This window comes from Xenia sp. Carnegie-2017, unplaced genomic scaffold (assembly GCF_021976095.1).
Source record: "Xenia sp. Carnegie-2017 unplaced genomic scaffold, XeniaSp_v1 HiC_scaffold_6, whole genome shotgun sequence".
NCBI lineage: Eukaryota > Metazoa > Cnidaria > Anthozoa > Malacalcyonacea > Xeniidae > Xenia > Xenia sp. Carnegie-2017.
The window spans coordinates 19,351,197-19,373,476 of NW_025813526.1; the positions used below are offsets into that span (position 1 = coordinate 19,351,197).

The window sequence follows — 22,280 nt, forward strand, 5'->3', positions numbered from 1 at the left end:
CAGTTTTATTAAACACATTACCAAGATTGTTTAAAGACGTAGCGACATCAACATGATTTGGACCTAACGATTGTTTTTGAATTTCCAGAGCTTTTTCGTGAAACTCTATAGCTTTGTCGTAGTTTCCAGTTTCATTAAACACATTACCAAGATTGTTTAAAGACGCAGCGACATCAACATGATTTGGACCTAACGATTGTTTTGAATTTCCAGAGCTTTTTCGTGAAACTCTATAGCTTTGTCGTAGTTTCCAGTTTCATAATACACATTACCAAGATTGTTTAAAGACGCAGCGACATCAACATGATTTGGACCTAACGATTGTTTTCGAATTTCCAGAGCTTTTCGTAAAACTCTATAGCTTTGTCGTAGTTTCCAGTTTTGTAACACATTACCAAGATTGTTTAAAGACGCAGCGACATCAACATGATTTGGACCTAACGATTGTTTTCGAATTTCCAGAGCTTTTCGTGAAACTCTATAGCTTTGTCGTAGTTTCCAGTTTCATGTAACACCACCAAGATTGTTTAAAGACGCAGCAACATCAACATGATTTGGACCTAACGATTGTTTTCGAATTTCCAGAGCTTTTTCGTGAAACTCTATAGCTTTGTCGTAGTTTCCAGTTTCATTATACACATTACCAAGATTGTTTAAAGACCTAGCGACATTAACATGATTTGGACCTAACGATTGTTTTGAATTTCCAGCTTTTTCGTAAAACTCTATAGCTTTGTCGTAGTTTCCAGTTTTTTTAAACGCACTACCAAGATTGTTTAAAGACGCAGCGACATCAACATGATTTGGACCTAACAATTGTTTTTTAATTTCCAGAGCTTTTTCATGAAATTCTATAGCTTTGTCGTAGTTTCCATCATTATACACATTACCAAGATTGTTTAAAGACGCAGCGACATCAACATGATTTGGACCTAACGATTGTTTTCGAATTTCCAGAGCTTTTCGTGAAACTCTATAGCTTTGTCGTAGTTTCCAGTTTTATAAAACACATTACCAAGATTGTTTAAAGACGCAGCGACATCAACATGATTTGGACCTAACGATTGTTTCGAATTTCCAGAGCTTTTCGTGAAACTCTATAGCTTTGTCGTAGTTTCCAGTTTTATAAACACATTACCAAGATTGTTTAAAGACATAGCGACATCAACATGATTTGGACCTAACGATTGTTTTTGAATTTCCAGAGCTTTTCGTGAAACTCTATAGCTTTGTCGTAGTTTCCAGTTTCATACACATTACCAAGATTGTTTAAAGACGCAGCGACATCAACATGATTTGGACCTAACGATTGTTTTGAATTTCCAGAGCTTTTCGTGAAACTCTATAGCTTTGTCGTAGTTTCCAGTTTTCAAACACCAACCAAGATTGTTTAAAGACGCAGCGACATCAACATGATTTGGACCTAACGATTGTTTTGAATTTCCAGAGCTTTTTCGTGAAACTCTATAGCTTTGTCGTAGTTTCCAGTTTTATATACACATACCAAGATTGTTTAAAGACGCAGCGACATCAACATGATTTGGACCTAACGATTGTTTTCGAATTTCCAGAGCTTTTCGTGAAACTCTATAGCTTTGTCGTAGTTTCCAGTTTTTCAACACCAAACCAAGATTGTTTAAAGACGCAGCGACATCAACATGATTTGGACCTAACGATTGTTTTTAATTTCCAGAGCTTTTTCGTGAAACTCTATAGCTTTGTCGTAGTTTCCAGTATCAATACACATTACCAAGATTGTTTAAAGACGCAGCGACATCAACATGATTTGGACCTAACGATTGTTTTTGAATTTCCAGAGCTTTTCGTAAACTCTATAGCTTTGTCGTAGTTTCCAGTTTCATACACATTACCAAGATTGTTTAAAGACGCAGCGACATCAACATGATTTGGACCTAACGATTGTTTTTAATTTCCAGAGCTTTTCGTGAAACTCTATAGCTTTGTCGTAGTTTCCAGTTCATTATACACATTACCAAGATTGTTTAAAGACGTAGCGACATCAACATGATTTGGACCTAACGATTGTTTTCGAATTTCCAGAGCTTTTCGTTAAACTCTATAGCTTTGTCGTAGTTTCCAGTTTTATAAAACACATTACCAAGATTGTTTAAAGACGTAGCGACATCAACATGATTTGGACCTAACGATTGTTTTGAATTTCCAGAGCTTTTCGTGAAACTCTATAGCTTTGTCGTAGTTTCCAGTTTTAAAACACATTACCAAGATTGTTTAAAGACGCAGCGACATCAACATGATTTGGACCTAACGATTGTTTTCGAATTTCCAGAGCTTTTTCAAACTCTATAGCTTTGTCGTAGTTTCCAGTTTTATAACACATTACCAAGATTGTTTAAAGACGCAGCGACATCAACATGATTTGGACCTAACGATTGTTTTCAATTTCCAGAGCTTTTCGTGAAACTCTATAGCTTTGTCGTAGTTTCCAGTTTTATAAACACATTACCAAGATTGTTTAAAGACAGCGACATCAACATGATTTGGACCTAACGATTGTTTTGAATTTCCAGAGCTTTTCGTGAAACTCTATAGCTTTGTCGTAGTTTCCAGTATTAATATACACATTACCAAGATTGTTTAAAGACGCAGCGACATCAACATGATTTGGACCTAACGATTGTTTTGAATTTCCAGAGCTTTTCGTGAAACTCTATAGCTTTGTCGTAGTTTCCAGTTTTTCAACACCAAACCAAGATTGTTTAAAGACGCAGCGACATCAACATGATTTGGACCTAACGATTGTTTTTGAATTTCCAGAGCTTTTCGTGAAACTCTATAGCTTTGTCGTAGTTTCCAGTTTATATACACATTACCAAGATTGTTTAAAGACGCAGCGACATCAACATGATTTGGACCTAACGATTGTTTTCGAATTTCCAGAGCTTTTCGTGAAACTCTATAGCTTTGTCGTAGTTTCCAGTTTTTCAAACACCAAACCAAGATTGTTTAAAGACGTAGCGACATCAACATGATTTGGACCTAACGATTGTTTTAATTTCCAGAGCTTTTCGTGAAACTCTATAGCTTTGTCGTAGTTTCCAGTTTCAATATACACACCAAGATTGTTTAAAGACGCAGCGACATCAACATGATTTGGACCTAACGATTGTTTTCGAATTTCCAGAGCTTTTCGTGAAACTCTATAGCTTTGTCGTAGTTTCCAGTTTCATATACACATTACCAAGATTGTTTAAAGACGCAGCGACATCAACATGATTTGGACCTAACGATTGTTTTTGAATTTCCAGAGCTTTTTCATGAAACTCTATAGCTTTGTCGTAGTTTCCAGTTTTTTCAAGCACAAAACCAAGATTGTTTAAAGACGCAGCGACAGCAACATGATTTGGACCTAACGATTGTTTTTTAATTTCCAGAGCTTTTTCATGAAACTCTATAGCTTTGTCGTAGTTTCCAGTTTTATAATACACCTCACCAAGATTGTTTAAAGACGTAGCAACATCAACATGATTTGGACCTAACGATTGTTTGTTTTTCAATTTCCAGAGCTTTTTTGTAAAGCTCTATAGCTTTGTCGTAGTTTCCAGTATCACTATACACATTACCAAGATTGTTTAAAGACGCAGCGACATCAACATGATTTGGACCTAACCATTGTTTTCGAATTTCCAGAGCGTTTTCGTGACAATCTATAGCTTTGTCGTAGTTTCCAGTTTCATATACACATTACCAAGATTGTTTAAAGACGCAGCGACATCAACATGATTTGGACCTAACGATTGTTTTGAATTTCCAGAGCTTTTTCATGAAACTCTATAGCTTTGTCGTAGTTTCCAGTTTTATAAACACATTACCAAGATTGTTTAAAGACAGCGACATCAACATGATTTGGACCTAACGATTGTTTTGAATTTCCAGAGCTTTTCATGAAACTCTATAGCTTTGTCGTAGTTTCCAGTTTTATAAACACATTACCAAGATTGTTTAAAGACGCAGCGACATCAACATGATTTGGACCTAACGATTGTTTTCGAATTTCCAGAGCTTTTCGTGAAACTCTATAGCTTTGTCGTAGTTTCCAGTATCAATATACACATTACCAAGATTGTTTAAAGACGCAGCGACATCAACATGATTTGGACCTAACGATTGTTTTCGAATTTCCAGAGCGTTTTCGTGACAATCTTTAGCTTTGTCGTAGTTTCCAGTTTTTTCAAGCACCAAACCAAGATTGTTTAAAGACGTAGCGACATCAACATGATTTGGACCTAACGATTGTTTTTGAATTTCCAGAGCTTTTTCATGAAACTCTATAGCTTTGTCGTAGTTTCCAGTATCAATATACACATTACCAAGATTGTTTAAAGACGCAGCGACATCAACATGATTTGGACCTAACGATTGTTTTCGAATTTCCAGAGCTTTTCGTGAAATCTATAGCTTTGTCGTAGTTTCCAGTTTTTTCAAGCACCAAACCAAGATTGTTTAAAGACGCAGCGACATCAACATGATTTGGACCTAACGATTGTTTTCGAATTTCCAGAGCGTTTTCGTGACAATCTATAGCTTTGTCGTAGTTTCCAGTATCATTATACACATTACCAAGATTGTTTAAAGACGCAGCGACAGCAACATGATTTGGACCTAACGATTGTTTTCGAATTTCCAGAGATTTTTCGTGATAATTTATAGCTTTGCCATACTCCCCCGTGTATTCTTTGTATAAAATACCGAGCTCAGTAAAATACCAAGCTTTGTCAAAACTAGATTCTGCTGATTTAAATTTATCCAATAGTTCAAGAGCAAGATCGTATTTTCCAAAATGTCTTAATTTGTTAACAAAATATTGGAAAACTTGTAAACTGTTCATGTTGATTTTTGTCTTGTTGGTCTTTAATAAATGAACAATTTTTTCAAGATGTGGCATTAATTTGATTTCGTCGTCTCTCTCTTTAAACATGTAAAGTGCTTTAGATATTTGATCAACGTTACTTTCCATTTCATGTTCTTCATTTGAATGTTCAGATTGATAAACAGTAATTGCTTTGTGAACAATGCGATGTAGACTAATGTCATTATTTTCTGAATGCAAGAACAATGAGCAGTCCGTTAAACAAAGACATATATCTTCCTTTGAGTGTTTGGGATCTATTTTTTGAACATAACAAATAATAATGTCTCGTGGTATAGGATCAAACGATATCACAGAAAAAAAGTTAATAACATTTGCCAATATTGAGGATTCTTCAGCATTTTGTCTGACAGCTAAAAGTGAAGCTTGTAACATACTTCTAGGATATACCGAATTCAATTTAACAAAAGTGGCGTCCATGTTTTCTTGTTCTTCTGAAAATATTTTCTTTAAATATTGTTTCCAAGTAAATGAGCAGTTTGCTTTGTTTACACGACTGACATAACAACCAGCGGCAGCCAAAGCCAGCGGTTGACGATCTAATGCGTGGGATACTTCATTCAACAATTGATCATCAGTATTATCATCTTTAGTGTAATATTCCAACAGTTGACAACATTCTTTATCATTCATTCCACTTCTGATAGAAATATGTTTGTTAAACTCATCGTCTTGAGGTACGGCATCTGTGTTCTGGATAGTTACTATGATTTGTCCATTTATCCACATGGGATCACCAACTTGGGGGAGTAATGAAGAAATTTTGCTAAGCTGTGCCACGTTGTCTACAATGATCAACCAATTTTGCCAGAATTTTAATCGTGTGGATACTAACGATCGCAAATTCTTCACTTTGTCTGCGATGGAACAATTTTCATCTTCAAATTTTTAATCATATACTTGTCACAGTTTAAACGGTATCCAAGTTCACAGTAAGTTTTAAAGAGATTCCTCATTTTTCCATCGAGAGTCATTACAAACGAAGTTCTATTTTTCCAATCACACGATATTTTTCACAAACCTGTCTTGCAAGTTGCGATTTACCACTGCCAGGATTACCAGTGATGTAAAATATGTCAGTTTATCATTGTTATCATTGCTTAATTTTTCAAGATCTTTTATAATTTTATCTCGTAATTCAGTGCGTTCAACAAAAAAATGATTAGATTTTGAAGGAAGAACTTGGAACGAATTAAAACAGTTTCGATGATTTTTTATTTCAATGATTTCATCAAGAGAAAATTTCAAATCTTGAAATGATTTTTCAATGATGTTGACTATATCATCAAAATCATCATCTGAGCATTCCCTTTCATACCAATGTGCGTACTTGTTTCTTTCACAACGAAGTGCATGAACAGCATCCTTTGTTTTTTTGTCAAGGTGCTTTCCAATTGAATTTGAAAAAATTATTGCATCAAATAATATCGTACAGTCCCACTTACTGGTATCTCCATCTTGATATTTTTGTCGAGTTTTTTGGTCTAACTTTCTTCTTGATTCTAAATTGTAAAATTTGTTACCACTGATGTGTGTATCATCCCATTCTCCATAAGTTGATTTGTAACGAGAGTTCCATTGTTTAATGAAAAAGTGAGCAAGTTCCTTTTGCACCACGTTAATTATTTGCTGAATGTAAGACAGATTTCTTATTCCTGACGATTCCATCTGTACAAAAATTTGGTATATATCAAGATAAAAATCAAGCAAGTAAAAAAATATTATACAACCTTTATTAGGTTCCATTGAAGTCCGAATTTACATGATGAAGAAATCAAACTTATTTTTTAATTGGTTTAACTTCACCAAAAATCGTCTTAAAATTACAAAAGAACTTAAAAACTAATAATGACAGAGAGCATGTATGCTACAGCTTTTACCAACTGCAGTATCCTGTCAAACAACCTTTAGAAAAATTAAAAAAACATGATATTTTACCTTAAATTTTACGTTACAAAACAGACATAAGAATATATTCTTCAATAATGTGCATAGTCATTTGTGAAAGTCATGCCTCTGTATCTAAGAATATGTAATAATGTTGTAGCTAATGGTCTTTTAAATTTACTAAGGTTTAAGTTTATTTAATTTCATTGACTCTAACGCATTAATTGAAACCATATTTTATAAATATATATGTTTTACAACATGTTGTAACACAAGAACTTGTTTTTCTTTGACTATGTACGACAATTAATTGGCAATGGTAAAATTCTTTATCAATTTTAAGACCATGAACTACTATTTTGATTAAATTTTAATATGAAATGAGAATTTTTAGTCTATGTAGATAAACTAACGCGTTTTGAGGGGATCATTAACGTAAACTCGAATGTTGAATATTGCCTATTGGTCGTGACTTTTTTAGAACGTGTATCTACAAATACGATAAAAGTTTTCGGATATAATTTCAATGAGATTTCACAAAGACCTTTTAGTTCGCAAAATATTATAGATCAGAATGTTCGTAATTTATAACACGTCTCTATGGTACGCACCGACTGAAAAGAAAACCAAGAAAACTATTAAGAGATAGCAGATTCTAACAGTTTCAATAAGGGAGAAATTAAAGATAGTTTCTTGTGATTGTGTGCTACTGCGAACAGCATTGGCTATGTATAAAAAAGCATCATTTTGCGACGTTTTCGAGAATCATAAAAAATGAAATAACTTTTTTTATATTTGCAAGTGTTAAACATTATGGACAACGATGTTAACGAGGAAGTTTTGTTCTGAAAGACAAGAAGAGAGGCTGTGAAACGTCATAATGAGGATAAAAGGGAAAAAAGGAAGACAAATATTTACAGAAGAAGCTGGCATTCAGAGTAGGCATTTGCCGATTGTGCTAGTAAAAGTGGCATATTATGCTAGTGGCAGTGCTCGTTTTTTGCCCAAATTATGCTCAAATTATGCTCGCTTTTCAAAATTATGCTACCTTTTTAAAAAATTATTCCGTGCACAAACTTCACACCTCACAAGACAAGTTTGAAAATGTATTTTATTAACCCTGGCCAGACGTTCTGGGCTCGGTTGTTCAAAACCTGGGTAACTTTATCCGGTGGTTGGGCCTATACGGCGAATAAATCTGCTATCCAGCGGATAGTTATCCAGTGAACAAAAGTAGGTTGAACAAAGCCTGGATAGTGTGGTGGATAACTATCCGCGGATAGCTTGCTAGTGGTTAACCATCGTGTGTAGCAGAGCACGACACAGTTTGCGCAAGGTTTTGCACTCAAATGGCCTCCAGTTACCATGGTAAAGTATGCAAATTTCGAGTAAACAACGAACGGTGCGCGCGCTAGCAACAACGAACTGTGCGCGCTGGGTTTCAAAACAAATAAAAACAAATACAGTGAAAACTTAACCATGAAGTTTCTGACAAAGCCCTGGATAACAAATTTAACATTGAATAATCTCGCTCGTTTCTAAACCACGCAGTCCGGCTTGACTTCTCTAATTCGTTCTCCAACAGTCAATTAGCCCTTGTTATATTGAAGCATCACACTTGCTTGCAAGTAATCTGCAAGTGCACGATCTTGTTGATCGTTGAATGAAGCTACAGATTATCTTTCCACATAACTTTTAAGTATTTTTAATGCTCTATGTGTATTGGTATTGAGTAATAGGCATCTGTAAGGTCAACGGATGCCATGTTGCACCAAGGTTACAGTGATGACTCGTTTTTAATAGGCTACTCCTATTCAGAAGGCAAGCAAAACGTACATGATACTCTACAATTGTTTCAGAAGTTAGGATTTCTACCCCGTAAAGATAAATCTGTTACAGAACCCACACAGATCTCACAACATTTAGGGTTTGTGTTCAACAGATATGACTATCATTATATCCATAGAGAAACACAACAAATTATGCGAGGATGCCAGGGGGCTGCTAAAATTTGACTCTCCTAGCCTACGGAAAGCGGCCAAGCTAACTGGTATGATGGTAGCTTGTTTCCCTGGCGTTCAATATGGCCCACTGTTTTATCGTGATTTTGATAGGGACAAAACAACAACTCTTAAGTCTAACAGGGGTAACTTTGATGCGACATTGAAACTCTCTCCTTCGGCGCCGGAGGAAGTATCTTGGTGGATTAATAATGCACATGAGTCCAAAAAAACATCTGAATCACGGCAAGATTGACCACGTATTGTATACGGACGTTTCTACCAATGATGGGGCGCAAGTATTAAAAAACAGTCCACCGGAGGCGAATGGACAATCGCTGAAAAGACTGGCACATTACTTGTCTGGAATTAGTTGCTCATTAATTGTCTAGTCCACACCCGCATTGAAGTAATGACTGACAATAACACTGCCCTTGCATATATTACCACATAGGGGGCGCCACTCTCACCATTGCGATAAAATTGCAAGAGAAATATGGGCGTGGTGCAGAATCAGCGACATATGGCAAACTGTCAGCTATATCGCTGGGAAACTTAATGTGGTGGCTGACAAAGCTTCCAGAACATTTGATTATTCCAAAGAATGGAAGGTTGATGCTGAATCATTTCTTGAAATAACAGCACATTTTTGAGACCCCAGAAGTCAACATGTTTGCTTCTAGACTAAACTAACAACTTAAACCCTATGTCTCGTGGCACCCAGATCCACAGGCGTGGGCTTTTGACGCTTTTTGCATTGATTGGAGTAAATTGTTTCTTTATGCTTTTCCAAATTTTAGTGTTATACCACAAGTTTTATAAAAAGAAAAAATGGCCCAGGCACGGACAATTCTCATCGTGCCGAATTGGCCAACTCAATCCTGGTATCCGATACTGGCAAGATTAATGATTCACCGACTCATTCTCCTATCCAAAAACAAAAGAAGCATGAGCTTACCATCCAATAAAACAAAAGAACATCTACTCGAAGGGAGTCTGAGACTGATAGCTTGTCTCTTATCAGGAGATCACTCTTAAGTAAGGACATTTCACCACAGGCTCAAGCAACAATACTTAATTCCTGGCGGCCAGGAACACAAAAACAATATCCAGTTACTTTAACAAATGGCAGCTCTATGTTGATGAACGGAATGCAGATTCCCTTTATCCAACTTTACAAGTAGTTCTAGACTTTCTACAGCACCTATTTGATCAAGGGATGAGTTACAGTTGCATAAACACTGTTCGAAGTATGTTATCTTTATTCGTTATTACTGAAGGGAATTCTACGATTGGTACACATTATATGGTTCAGAGATTTATGAAGGGAGTGTTTCAATGTAGACCCGCACTACCAAGATATCAAGTGACCTGGAACACCTCCATTGTTTTATAGTATATAAAGACACATCCTGCAATAGAAGACTTAACATTACAACAGCTTACTCATAAGTTGGTAATGCTCTGTGCATTAGTCACAGGCAGCGTGCTAATCACTCCACCTCATAAACCTCTTAACTGTAAAGAAGGAAGAGGACTCATACACCTTCTATATCGACCAACTTGTGAAACAGTCTGGACAAACACGCATTCAACCTACTTTAGTGATACCAAAGTTCCCTGCCGATCACCGACTATGTGTTGCCTCAGTCATGGAAGAATATATTAACGCACTGCTGCCATTCGGGGTCAGAAAAATCAACTATTTCTTAGCAAAATTCGACCCTTTTATAAAGTATCAAAGTCATCTATCTCGTTGGATAAAGGTTGTCATGCAAGCTGCAGGAATTGATATAGAAACGTTCAAACCACATAGTACACGAGCCGCAGCCACCAGTAAAGCGAAGCAATGTGATGTTTCGATGAACTCTATACTGAAAAATGCAAGTTGGAAGACTGATTGCGTTTTTCATCAGCTTTACAATAAGAACGTTGTGTCTCAACGTGACAATGCGGAGTTTGAGAATGCCATTCTTTCAGCGTCTCAATAAGAAAGATATTGGATGAGAATTCTCTTTAGTTGTACTTGGCAGGTAGTTCAGAACACGTATACTTGCATGTATAGTGCAGAGAAGGAAATACTTTGAATTCATATTTGTTACTATTTCTGGGTATGTTTGATACATCTCCTATTAAAATATGTTTATAACTTAATGTCGTATTTGCGTGTAGGCATAAATTGTAGACATGACTTTCAAATCTCGTGCAATCTCTGCGGTAGATGCTAATAGAATTAGAAAATTGAACAAGACTTACCTGAAGTTGAAGTTCGATTGGGATTCTATTAGCATCTACCAAGCAGAGATTACACGCCCACCCATCATGTTACTGCCTCCCTGCATATCGTTCATATGCACATTTAGGCGGCTCATAAGTCCACTATCTTTGAAATATGACCAATGTGCGCATGCGTAGTATCTCGTGTAATCTCTGCTCTACAGATGCTAATAGAATCCCAATCGAACTTCAACTTCAGGTAAGTCTCGTTGAATTTCCTAATTTTGTGTCAATATTAATGAATTTTATGTTGACATCAATTAAAATGCATCAAAGATAATTGTTTTTAGTTGATCATGCATAAGATTTTCAGCAAGAGAATTCAATAAGAAATAAAAAAATGTTGTTCTTCTTGCAGATAGTCATGTCAGAAAAATTAAAATCATTCCGTATAATGATATGCATAACTGAAATTCTGTGATGTGTCATTATTTTGACACATTTTGTTGATTTTTTAGAATAATATTTGAAATGAAGTATTTGAATGTATTGCTAGCGATGATGCTCGAAAGTTTAGTGTTTTCCAACGTTAAATTATCTAAAATTTATTTGTGATTGTTAAAAAAACCCCATAAAAGTCAACAATTGTTAGTCATATCAAAAATGCCTTTCAATAAAGACACAGAAAGGACACAAAAATAGTGATCATGCAAATCTGTAGCAACTAATTGTTCCATAGATATCTAACGCAAAATTTGCAAAATATAAACATCTAGATAATAAACTTCATACTCTCTTTCGATGTAAAATTCTGGTCCTATATTGTATAAAATGTTGTACACGTTATGATAAAAGCCTGTGGGGGCTCAAGATTTTAGGGACAATCTTCATTTAAGAAGGGAATATCAGAGTAATTAATCTCGAAGTCTTTAATTTGGAATAATTTTCTCACATCTCAGTAATCGAAAATTAATAGCGTTTGGACTTGACACTTCATCATGCAAAGTATTGTTATCTTGTGAACTTTTGACGCAAAGAAATATTTTAAATAGTCTATCTTACAACAAGTTGAACAATTATAGACCAGAAAAAAATCACGTGTACTATCACGTGAAGAAATGAGCTTTTCACTCCAAGTAGGCGCAATATCTAAAGACATACCTAGTAAAACGTTTTTATGTCATCATCTGTGTTAGGAATCCGATAAATAGATAGATGACTATATTATTGAGGAAAAAAATTTTTCTTGAGAAAAGTCGTGTTAGATGAAATTAAAATTATTGCACATAATGATATGCATAAGTGAAACTCTGTGACGTGTCATAACTTTGATTCATCTTGTTGACTTTCTAGCCTTGCCGTACCAATGATATTTAAAAAAAGTAATGAAATTAATTGTTGGTGATAGTGCAAGAAAGGTCAGTATTTTGAAATGATAAATTATGCAATGTGTTATTGGGAAAATCCCACCAAAGTCAACAAGTGTATCAATATAAAACATATGAAGTGCGAATTCCACCACGAAAATGACATTCAGGTTTTTTATGACAAATATAACAAAATTCTAGACATAAGAAAAAATAATGACACTATGATAGGTAAACTATTCAATCAACATACCTTAACAAATTTCGAAAGATTAAAGACGACACAACCAACTACGTAATGTCTTTGCTTCTGCTTGATAATAAAGAAATTGGAATGTTCACTAAATGTTCAATTTTAATCACCTGCTGTTTTTATTGTAAAATATTGAATTCTGTTCATACCCAATAGAATATGAAATGCAAGCCAGCCTTTTACAAGTAAGATAGCTCAAAATTAAAGATTTATGATTTAGGAAGTAAAGTAAATCGATAAACAGAGCTTCTCTGTATGGTGGCCCACAAGTGTCACGGCAATAAACAAACTCCACGGCAATAAACAAAACTCCGCGGCAATAAACAAAACTCCACGGCAATAAGCAAAACTCCACGGCAATAAACAAAACTCCACGGCAATAAACAAAACTCCACGGCAATAAGCAAAACTCCACGGCAATAAACAAAACTCCACGGCATTAAACAAAACTCCACGGCAATAAACAAAACTCCACGGCAATAAACAAAACTCCACGGCATTAAACAAAACTCCACGGCAATAAACAAAACTCCACGGCAATAAACAAAACTCCACGGCAATAAACAAAACTTCACGGCAATAAACAAAACTCCACGGCAATAAACAAAACTTCACGGCAATAAACAAAACTCCACGGCAATAAACAAAACTCCACGGCAATAAACAAACTCCACGGCAATAAACAAAACTCCACGGCAATAAACAAAACTCCACGGCAATAAACAAAACTTCACGGCAATAAACAAAACTCCACGGCAATAAACAAAACTCCACGGCAATAAACAAAACTCCACGGCAATAAACAAAACTCCACGGCAATAAACAAAACTCCACGGCAATAAACAAAACTCCACGGCAATAAACAAAACTCCACGGCAATAAACAAAACTCCACGGCAATAAACAAAACTCCACGGCAATAAACAAAACTCCACGGCAATAAACAAAACTCCACGGCAATAAACAAAACTTCACGGCAATAAACAAAACTCCACGGCAATAAACAAACTCCACGGCAATAAACAAAACTCCACGGCAATAAACAAAACTCCACGGCAATAAACAAAACTCCACGGCAATAAACAAAACACGGCAATAAACAAAACTCCACGGCAATAAACAAAACTCCACGGCAATAAACAAAACTCCACGGCAATAAACAAAACTCCACGGCAATAAACAAAACTCCACGGCAATAAACAAAACTCCACGGCAATAAACAAAACTCCACGGCAATAAACAAAACTCCACGGCAATAAACAAACTCCACGGCAATAAACAAAACTCCACGGCAATAAACAAAACTCCACGGCAATAAACAAAACTCCACGGCAATAAACAAAACTCCACGGCAATAAACAAAACTCCACGGCAATAAACAAAACTCCACGGCAATAAACAAAACTCCACGGCAATAAACAAAACTCCACGGCAATAAACAAAACTCCACGGCAATAAACAAACTCCACGGGGAAGTGAAATATACGAGACAATATACAATATGCCGCCCAACTATCAAATTTAAAATGGCGTCAAACGATTCAATTCGGTGGATTCAGAACTTTTTTATTTCATTTTTACCAATTTATTATAAAGTTCACTGATTCAGACTAGTTGCGCAAAGAATTCTCCCTTGAAAGACTTATCTTCTTTAATTTCTATAAAGTATTTAAGTATGAAGAAATTCGTATGTTTTTAAAAAAACTTCATGAAATACAGTATGTTAAGCATTTAGCATTTCTACAATTAAAAGGCTGTTTTGAGAGAAAAACGCGAAATATTGACTACAACTATGATGACCCTGAGAGATAAATTAGGGAGTTCGTTGACGCACTTGTTTGCATAAAAAGATATTGTTCCGTTTGGCATAAACTTTAGTTAAACACAAGTGTACCCACATAAGTTCCTAAACATGTTGTGCAGTCAATTTTACTAGAAATTGACACAGAAGGAACCTAGGATAAAAAGGGTCATCGACTTAAAAGAAGAACTTGCCATAATCCGTCCTAACTACAACGTGATAGATACAAATAACGGATCTAGCGATGCATCTAGCACAACACATAGAATTGTTCTCATGTAATCGAGTACGCTATTTTGATAGGATACTATAACGGACCCTGGCTGAAACTTAGCCCGGGCTGAAATTGCTTCATGTAATCGGTTCTTTACTTAGCTAAGCTTTTGCCAGCCATTTATATTGTTTTTTGTTACAATAACTGGAAGTGTTCTATTCGAAGATTTGTGCTAAGATTGATTAAACAATGTAGACTTACAATACAGTAATAACTAGGGGAACTAAAGCACATATATCAGCGAATAGGAAACAAAGTAAAAGGTTAAAAATGAACCAAGCAAGAAACTTCCTTTACATCAAGACAAATGTGCTGCTTTACAGCTTCCCTTTTCACTATTTGTTCGCATGTCTGCATTTTTCATTTAGTAACTGCCGAACAATTCAACCTATTAGTGGCCATTGCTTGCGCGAGCAACAATTACGAAGCGAAACTTAATTGAGAAAACATCTGGCCACAAGAGAGTCACAACATGATGCTACACACATTATGTGTGTCCACCTAAAAATTCGTCAATCTCGAGTTCTTTAAAACAGACCACATGGAGTAGTTATATTATGATGCATTTTACTACATATGGCCCTTAGTTTGTTAAGTACAAGTTTCGGTTAATAGAAAGTATATAACACTAACAGGGACCTGTTATGACTCACATCACTGCAGTTTTTCTCTAGAAATCCGCAGTCTGAAAATAGTGACATTTAAAACGGTACGAATCTTCTCCTGTGAGAATTGACGAACTTAGTAGCTATCATAAGAGCAACAAGAATCACTTTGGCAATATCGCCATTATATTTTTGAACGCTTTGTTAGTCATTTTATCAGACATCAGAAACCAAACAATTAAAAAAATTTCTTCTTTGAACAAACGTCTCTACTTATATATGGCAAAATTCCTGTAAATCAGACGTACCTGTGTCGAGAGGAGTGAAGAACTTGTTCAAATCAGAAATTTTTCGATATACCGTAAAAAGTCTTGAGAAAAGTGATGCTATCTGTTTCAAAGTGATTGCTTTTAGAATTTGTGAAGTTCCTTATCATAGCAGACGTAGAGTCGCAGTCAAACACTGCAGGTTGCTAAGATAGAAGGAATGTTGATGAAATTAAACGAATCTTATTGGTGGGCAAATAATTAGTTATGCTACTAGCAACTGTTGCTACCATACAAGAAAAATTTTTAATTAAAAACAGTGGATTTCAGTAAATGGACAGCTGTTTTTACATTTGTAGTTCACCCATTTTATCTAAGCTCTCCGAAATTATGTAATGCTGCACACATTATGTGTGCCCTGTTAAATGTTTGTCAATCTTGAGTTTTTTAAAACAGACCGCTTGGCGTAGTTATATTATGATGCATTTCACTACATATGGCCCTTAGAGGGTTAAGTACAAGTTTCGGTTAATATAAAATATATAACACTAACAGGGACCTGTTATGACTCACATCACAGCAGTTTTTCTCTAGAAATCCCATGTCTGAAAATAGTGACATTTAAAACGGTACGAATCTTATCCTGTGAGAATAGACGAACTTAGGAGCTATCATAAGAGCAACAAGAATCACTTTGGCAATATCGCCATTATATTTTTGAACGCTTTGTTAGTCATTTTATCAGACATCAGAAACCAAACAATTAAAAAAATTTCTTCTTTGAACAAACGTCTCTATTAATATATGGCAAAATTCCTGTATATCAGACGTACCTGTGTCGAGAGGAGTGAAAAGCTTGTTCAAATCAGAAATTTGTCAATATACCTTAAAAAGTCTTGAGAAAAATGATGCCATCTGTTTATCATAGCAGACGTAGAGTCGCAGTCAAACACTGCAGGTTGCTAAGATAGAAGGAATGTTGATAAAATTGAACGAATCTTATTGGTGGGCAAATAATTAGCTATGCTACTAGCAACTGTTGCTACTAAAATTTTTTAATTAAAAACAGTGGATTTCAGTAAATGGACAGCTGCTTTTACATTTGTAGTTCACCCATTTGGTCTAAACTCTCAGAAATTAATTCCTCTCATTTGTATTTAGCATTTCCTTGACTTATAGAATCAGCATATCTTATAAAACATAAACAGTCTGCAAGTGATGAATGTCAAGTCACGATAAAACTTTTACATACATAAATTATTCATAATGACAGGAGCACTACATGCGGTCGTTTCCACAAGAACTAGCTAATGCATGCTTGAAAATTCAACTAGCAATCTTATATTCTATAATAATAAAGTACGTTTTATCAAATTTCTCCAACTTATGCTATATTCGAACATGTTTTATTTCAATTCTATATTTCGTGAAGTTTATTTGTTTAAGGGGTTTTAATGAAGATGTTAAACATTTATGTGCATGTATATATTGTACAAGACTTGTTAATTGCAAACTTTAGGTAGTTCCACTTTTTTTCTGGGCACGGTACGGCTTTTAACCATGGCCGACTTGATGAAATATTGGGGCTAAATTGCCTATTCTGTTTAGAGCTGAATTTCACACAACAAGGGAAAAATAGCTCGCTATGCGGCTAAATTGGTCCTCTTACCTGGGGCTGTCTCATCTACGTTTTGGAGGTAAAATTGGCAAAATAAACGGGGCCAAATTTGGCCACTCTTTAAAGGGTAAAAATTGGCTCCAAAATGGGCGGCAGTTCTGGGGTCAATATTTTAGCTCCATAGCTAAAACAGCCCTTTTCTTTCTACTGTGTTGAAATGTTCTGGAAAACTAAATTATCATTAAACGCAAAGACGAGGCAGCCAGGCAAAATGTATAATACCATTTATACCAATAAGATTGCTCAACAAAATTAAGATTATAAACAACAAATTTTCAAATAAGTTAAGAAAATCCATAAACAGAGCTTCTCAGAAATTGTCAGCATTCCAACTTTGAAACGTGGTCAATGAAGTTTTGTCATTTTGTGAACTTTTTATCGGGATAAACAATTAATTTGATAAGGGGCGTGAGAGGCAAGTAAAAGTTTGTTGACTTAAGATTTTAGGGAAGTCTTTAATTGAATAGGGATTTTCAGAGAAATTAATCTGGAAGTCTCTAATTTTGATTAATTTTGCCACATCTCAGTAATCAGAGATACTTCAAAATTGATGGCGTTTGGACTTGACAGTTCATCATGCAAAGTTTTGTCATTTTGTGAACTTTTGACGCAAACAAATATTTTAAATAGTCTATCTTACAACAAGTTGAAGAATTATGGACCAGAAAAAATCACGTGTACCATCACGTGAAGAAGTAAGCTTTTCACTCCAAGTAGGCGCAATTTCTAAAGACATACGAAGCAAAACATTTTCATGTCATTATCTGTGATAAGAATAAGATAAAAAGATAGATGACTGTGTGAATGAGGAAAAAAAGCCATGTGAGATAAAATTAAAATTATTGCATATAATGATATGCAAAACTGAAATTCTGTGACGTGTCATAATTTTGATTCATCTTGCTGATTTATTAGCCCTGCCGTACCAATGATATTTGAAAAGACTAATGAAATTAATTGTTGGTGACAATGCAAGAAAGGCCATTATTTTAAAATGATAAATTATCCAATGTGTTATTGCGAAAATCCCACGAAAATCAACAGATTTATCAATGTAAAACATATAAAGTGCAAATTCCACCACGAAAATGACATTCAGGTTTTTTGTGACAAATTTAACAAAATTCTAGACATAAAAAAAAATAATGACACTATGACAGGTAAACTTCAAAATGGCGTCCTGACTTACAACTGGAAATTCTATTTCCTAAATCTGATTTATGTAGTTTTCGTTTCAGGATGCTTTAATATTTATATTTTATTGCTTGACGCAGGCACGATACACCTAGTAATTGACCAATCAGAACACAACACGTTTACAACACACCTAGTCACTGACCAATCAGAATACAACATGTTCGTGAAACCTGGGCCATAGTCTAAGACTAAGAACGTGCCATTTGAACATGAAAGTCTGTAGTTTCACGAAGAATAGTTAGCCGAAGTCGAAATTATTCCACGGTCATATATCTCTTGGAGTGCTTTGAAAAAATGTTCAGGTAAATGTCTTGTTTCAAGTTCTTTTGCATTAAGTAAACATTGAATTGGGACACTGCATGTGATGTTCATTAATGCAAAGTGCAGTGTGGCCTTTCCATAAAGTTTCCGTCTTAATAACTTTTGTTTCCTCTATGCTTGATTTTAGACATGGACATTCTTCTCTTAAACGGCAATAAGTCATCAACTGAGATAGAGAAACAACGAACAAATGTTGGTGTATTCACCATGATCGTAGACTCCACAATTAAAGAAAGTGGTTATTGTTCACAGCGGTTGAAGAGAATTGTGGCTGTTGTCGACCAGTTCCTCGACGCTCATCTAAACATAAGAACAAAATACAATTCTGTAATTTGGTTGAAATTCTTCTTCCCTTGAACTACATTACTAGTGAATAAAATGTTCAATTGTAAGTATGTTATCAATGTTTTTCATTTATGGAAGCATAGTACTGTGAACTGACATTGGCTTCAATTGTCCTATGTAGAAACCTTTTGATCAAGAATGGACAATATACGTACTTTAATGAAATCCTCTGAACAATGATCAAGAATGAACAGCATACTTTAATGAAGTCCTCTGAAGAATGCTCAAGAATGAACAATTTACTTTAATAAAGACCTCTGAACGATGATCAAGAGTGGGCAGTGTACTTTAACGAGTCCTCTGAAGAATGATCAAGAATGAACAATATACTTTGATGAAATTGAAAAATACGTGACTTCTAATGCCCTAAAGACCATCTCTACAAAGAATGCAAACGCTAAACACTCTTCTGGAGCAATGCATCCATCAGCCTAACGCCTGTTTCCATGGAAAACTCAATATTATGACCTTTTCTAAAACATTTTCCTGGGAGTTTTCCTGCTAACATCACGACTGGTCAATCAATCGCAATGATGGATAAAACCACACCGCTATCAAATGCCCAAATTTCAACATCATTCAATTGAAAATTTTGGTAATAAAAACATGGAATTTCTTTAACATGAAAATGAAAAACCTAAAAATCCTAATTTTCCGCCTGGCTGTCGATATTTCGGGTTTAATGCCCTAGACGACATGCACAAATGCAAGAAATGGCCAATCTTGTTTCTGTGCTTGCCGTCGTCGACATAAAAGCGGGAATGTTTGTCAGGTAGCCTGACAATTGGATACAATGGTTTCACCATCAACGTTCTGAAATTTTCAAAAAACTATTTTGGGCTTTTTTGTGGCTGTCCTTGCTCAACATCCGATCGTTTCATCTTCACAATTGGCATGAGATTTGTCATTCATCGTAGTCTGTCGTCGAACTGCCAAGGATTCGTCGAAAACCGTAAGTGTAATAATAATAAACCTTTTATTTAGTTAGGCCTGTTAACAGGTCAAATCTCTAATATAATTCAGGCAATAGCCACAACAAATCCTGGTGTTCAGTATATTCGACTGTAAAGCCTGTTTTCCACTAGCCACGTATCGTAACGTATCGTAGCAAAACGTAACATGGCGCATGCGTGATTGTGCGTATTGACCATCAAATTCACAAGCACGCATGCGCCATGTTGCGTTTTGCTACGATACGTTAAGATACGTGGCTAGTGGAAAGAAGCAGTGTGCGAATTAGTTGAGAAATACCGATGTGCAATTTTTTTGACAAAAGTGTTTCTTTAGAGGCATAATCAAATCGATATTACGTTCATTATTACATAGCGCTAATTGCTAAATTAATATTTTTAAACGTGAACAAATTCATATGATTTACGACAGTGTTTTTCGTTATAACCGCTGATTTTTGCACATCGTTTGAAAAAAGTGATGTGCAATTGTTCTCATTTTAGCTAAAACGATGTGCAAATTGCACATTGCACACCGTTAATTTGCACACTGTAAAGAAGGCTTGAGGCTATTTTTTAATGTAGGAATGCAAATAAATATATTTAAAAAATTTACATCTGCATTTTCAAAAATATTCTTGATTAAGAGGTAATAAAAGTGTCCATGAATGGATATGGTTTCACTTTAAAATTATTGTTATTTAATATCAGAATTATGAAAATTCCTTGAAAAACAACAATGTTGGATTTTTTAAAAATATTCTTGTGTATAGGTACATGATAGGATACATTTTGTAAAAAGTTTAAGTTCAAGTCCATCTGTATCATTTATTATCCAAACGTAACCACATTTAGAACAATTCCTAAGTATTATTTTCAACAGGATCATTCTCTGATTCTTCAGATGCATTTGATTTCTGTAGTTCAAGAATCTTATTAAAAATTTTCTGTTCAGTTTCACCTTCCTGGCGTAAAAATCCAAAATATATAATGCAAAAAAGCATGCCAAATGTTATCACCAATACAGTAAAGGAGCTTCGTCGACCACTATCATGGTATAAAGTGTCATTTACTGTATGATTTTTCGCAGCAGACTTTGAAAATGCTATTGGTTCATCTTTTGAAATTTCTTCACTTGATGATGAAGAGTAATGCTTTTTAGGATAAACGTGTAGACGTATGAGTGGAGAAACAGTTCTGAAAAAGAAAAATTAGTTGAATGTTGAGTCTGGTAATCTAGCGAGTCCAAAAGATCCACAAGAATTCAAAAGATTGCATAAGCAGTACAACAGTTGCACATTTGCAACTTGTCGACATCTTGCCTACACATATAAAATCTGCATTTAAGGACATATAGCACCCCAATAATTTACCTTTTACAATTACAAATCAACATGTGCTTATTTGCTTTGAAAAATGATGTTGTTAGCAAATATCTCGATGGCAATTTCAAATGCACTTTCATCGCTCCAACGAAAGTCGCCATTTTGTTAACTCATTTTAGAGCACTTTCGTTTTCTTATTTTACATTTCTTCAGTAAAATTTCCCAATAATCAATCGCGTGCCCGCGGTGCACGCTGGTATTAGCACGTGTCTTTTTCTTCCTTCTTTCTTTTTTCGACGCCATCTTGAAGTGGTCAAGATGCCTAAGCCAGTTTGTTCGAAGACTTCCACGACTCCTCGTCGTCCTTTTGAGAAAGAACGCTTGGATCAAGAATTGAAGATAATTGGGGAGTAAGAGTTAAGAAATAAGCGCGAAGTATGGTGTTAAGTACACTTTGGCTAAGATTCGCAAAGCTGCTCGAGAGTTGCTGACTCTAGACGAAAAAGACCCGCGAAGGGCAACGTTTGTTCGAAGGCGACGCATTGCTACGTCGTCTTGTACGTATCGGGGTTTTGGATGAAAGCCGCATGAAGCTCGATTTTGTTTTAGGCCTTCGTATTGAAGACTTCTTGGAGCGACGTCTTCAAACTCAAGTTTTCAAATTGGGTCTGGCAAAATCCATCCATCATGCTAGAGTTTCAAAATTCCAGCGTCATATAAGGTTGAATTGAAGTTTTGATGAGTTAAAAATCATTTTAATTGATGGAACTCTTTTAATCATGTGGACTAAAGGCTCATCACATTTCAATTGTCAATTGTTTGATATCAGGGCTCGTAAACAGTTAGTCAACGTACCTTCCTATATAGTACGTTTGGATTCGCAAAA

At 35.3% G+C, this 22,280-nt stretch overlaps 2 protein-coding genes across 2 annotated transcripts in view; both read right to left on the reverse strand.

The window, feature by feature from the left end:
* LOC124456681 overlaps positions 1-15,775 on the reverse strand; it is a 50,381-nt gene extending 34,606 nt beyond the window's left edge. The window contains exon 1 of the mRNA XM_047007053.1: positions 15,621-15,775. The gene's annotated coding sequence lies outside the window, so the exon portion shown is untranslated. The remainder of the gene's footprint in view (positions 1-15,620) is intronic.
* A 5,019-nt stretch (positions 15,776-20,794) lies between these two features.
* Positions 20,795-21,588, reverse strand: LOC124456708. The gene is made up of 2 exons (XM_047007086.1): positions 21,443-21,588; positions 20,795-21,266 (listed from the first exon to the last, which is right to left on the reverse strand). The coding sequence occupies exons 1-2, from the start codon at positions 21,553-21,555 to the stop codon at positions 20,933-20,935; spliced, it is 447 nt and encodes a 148-aa protein (XP_046863042.1). The 5' UTR covers positions 21,556-21,588; the 3' UTR covers positions 20,795-20,932.
* Between the last annotated feature and the right edge of the window lie 692 nt (positions 21,589-22,280).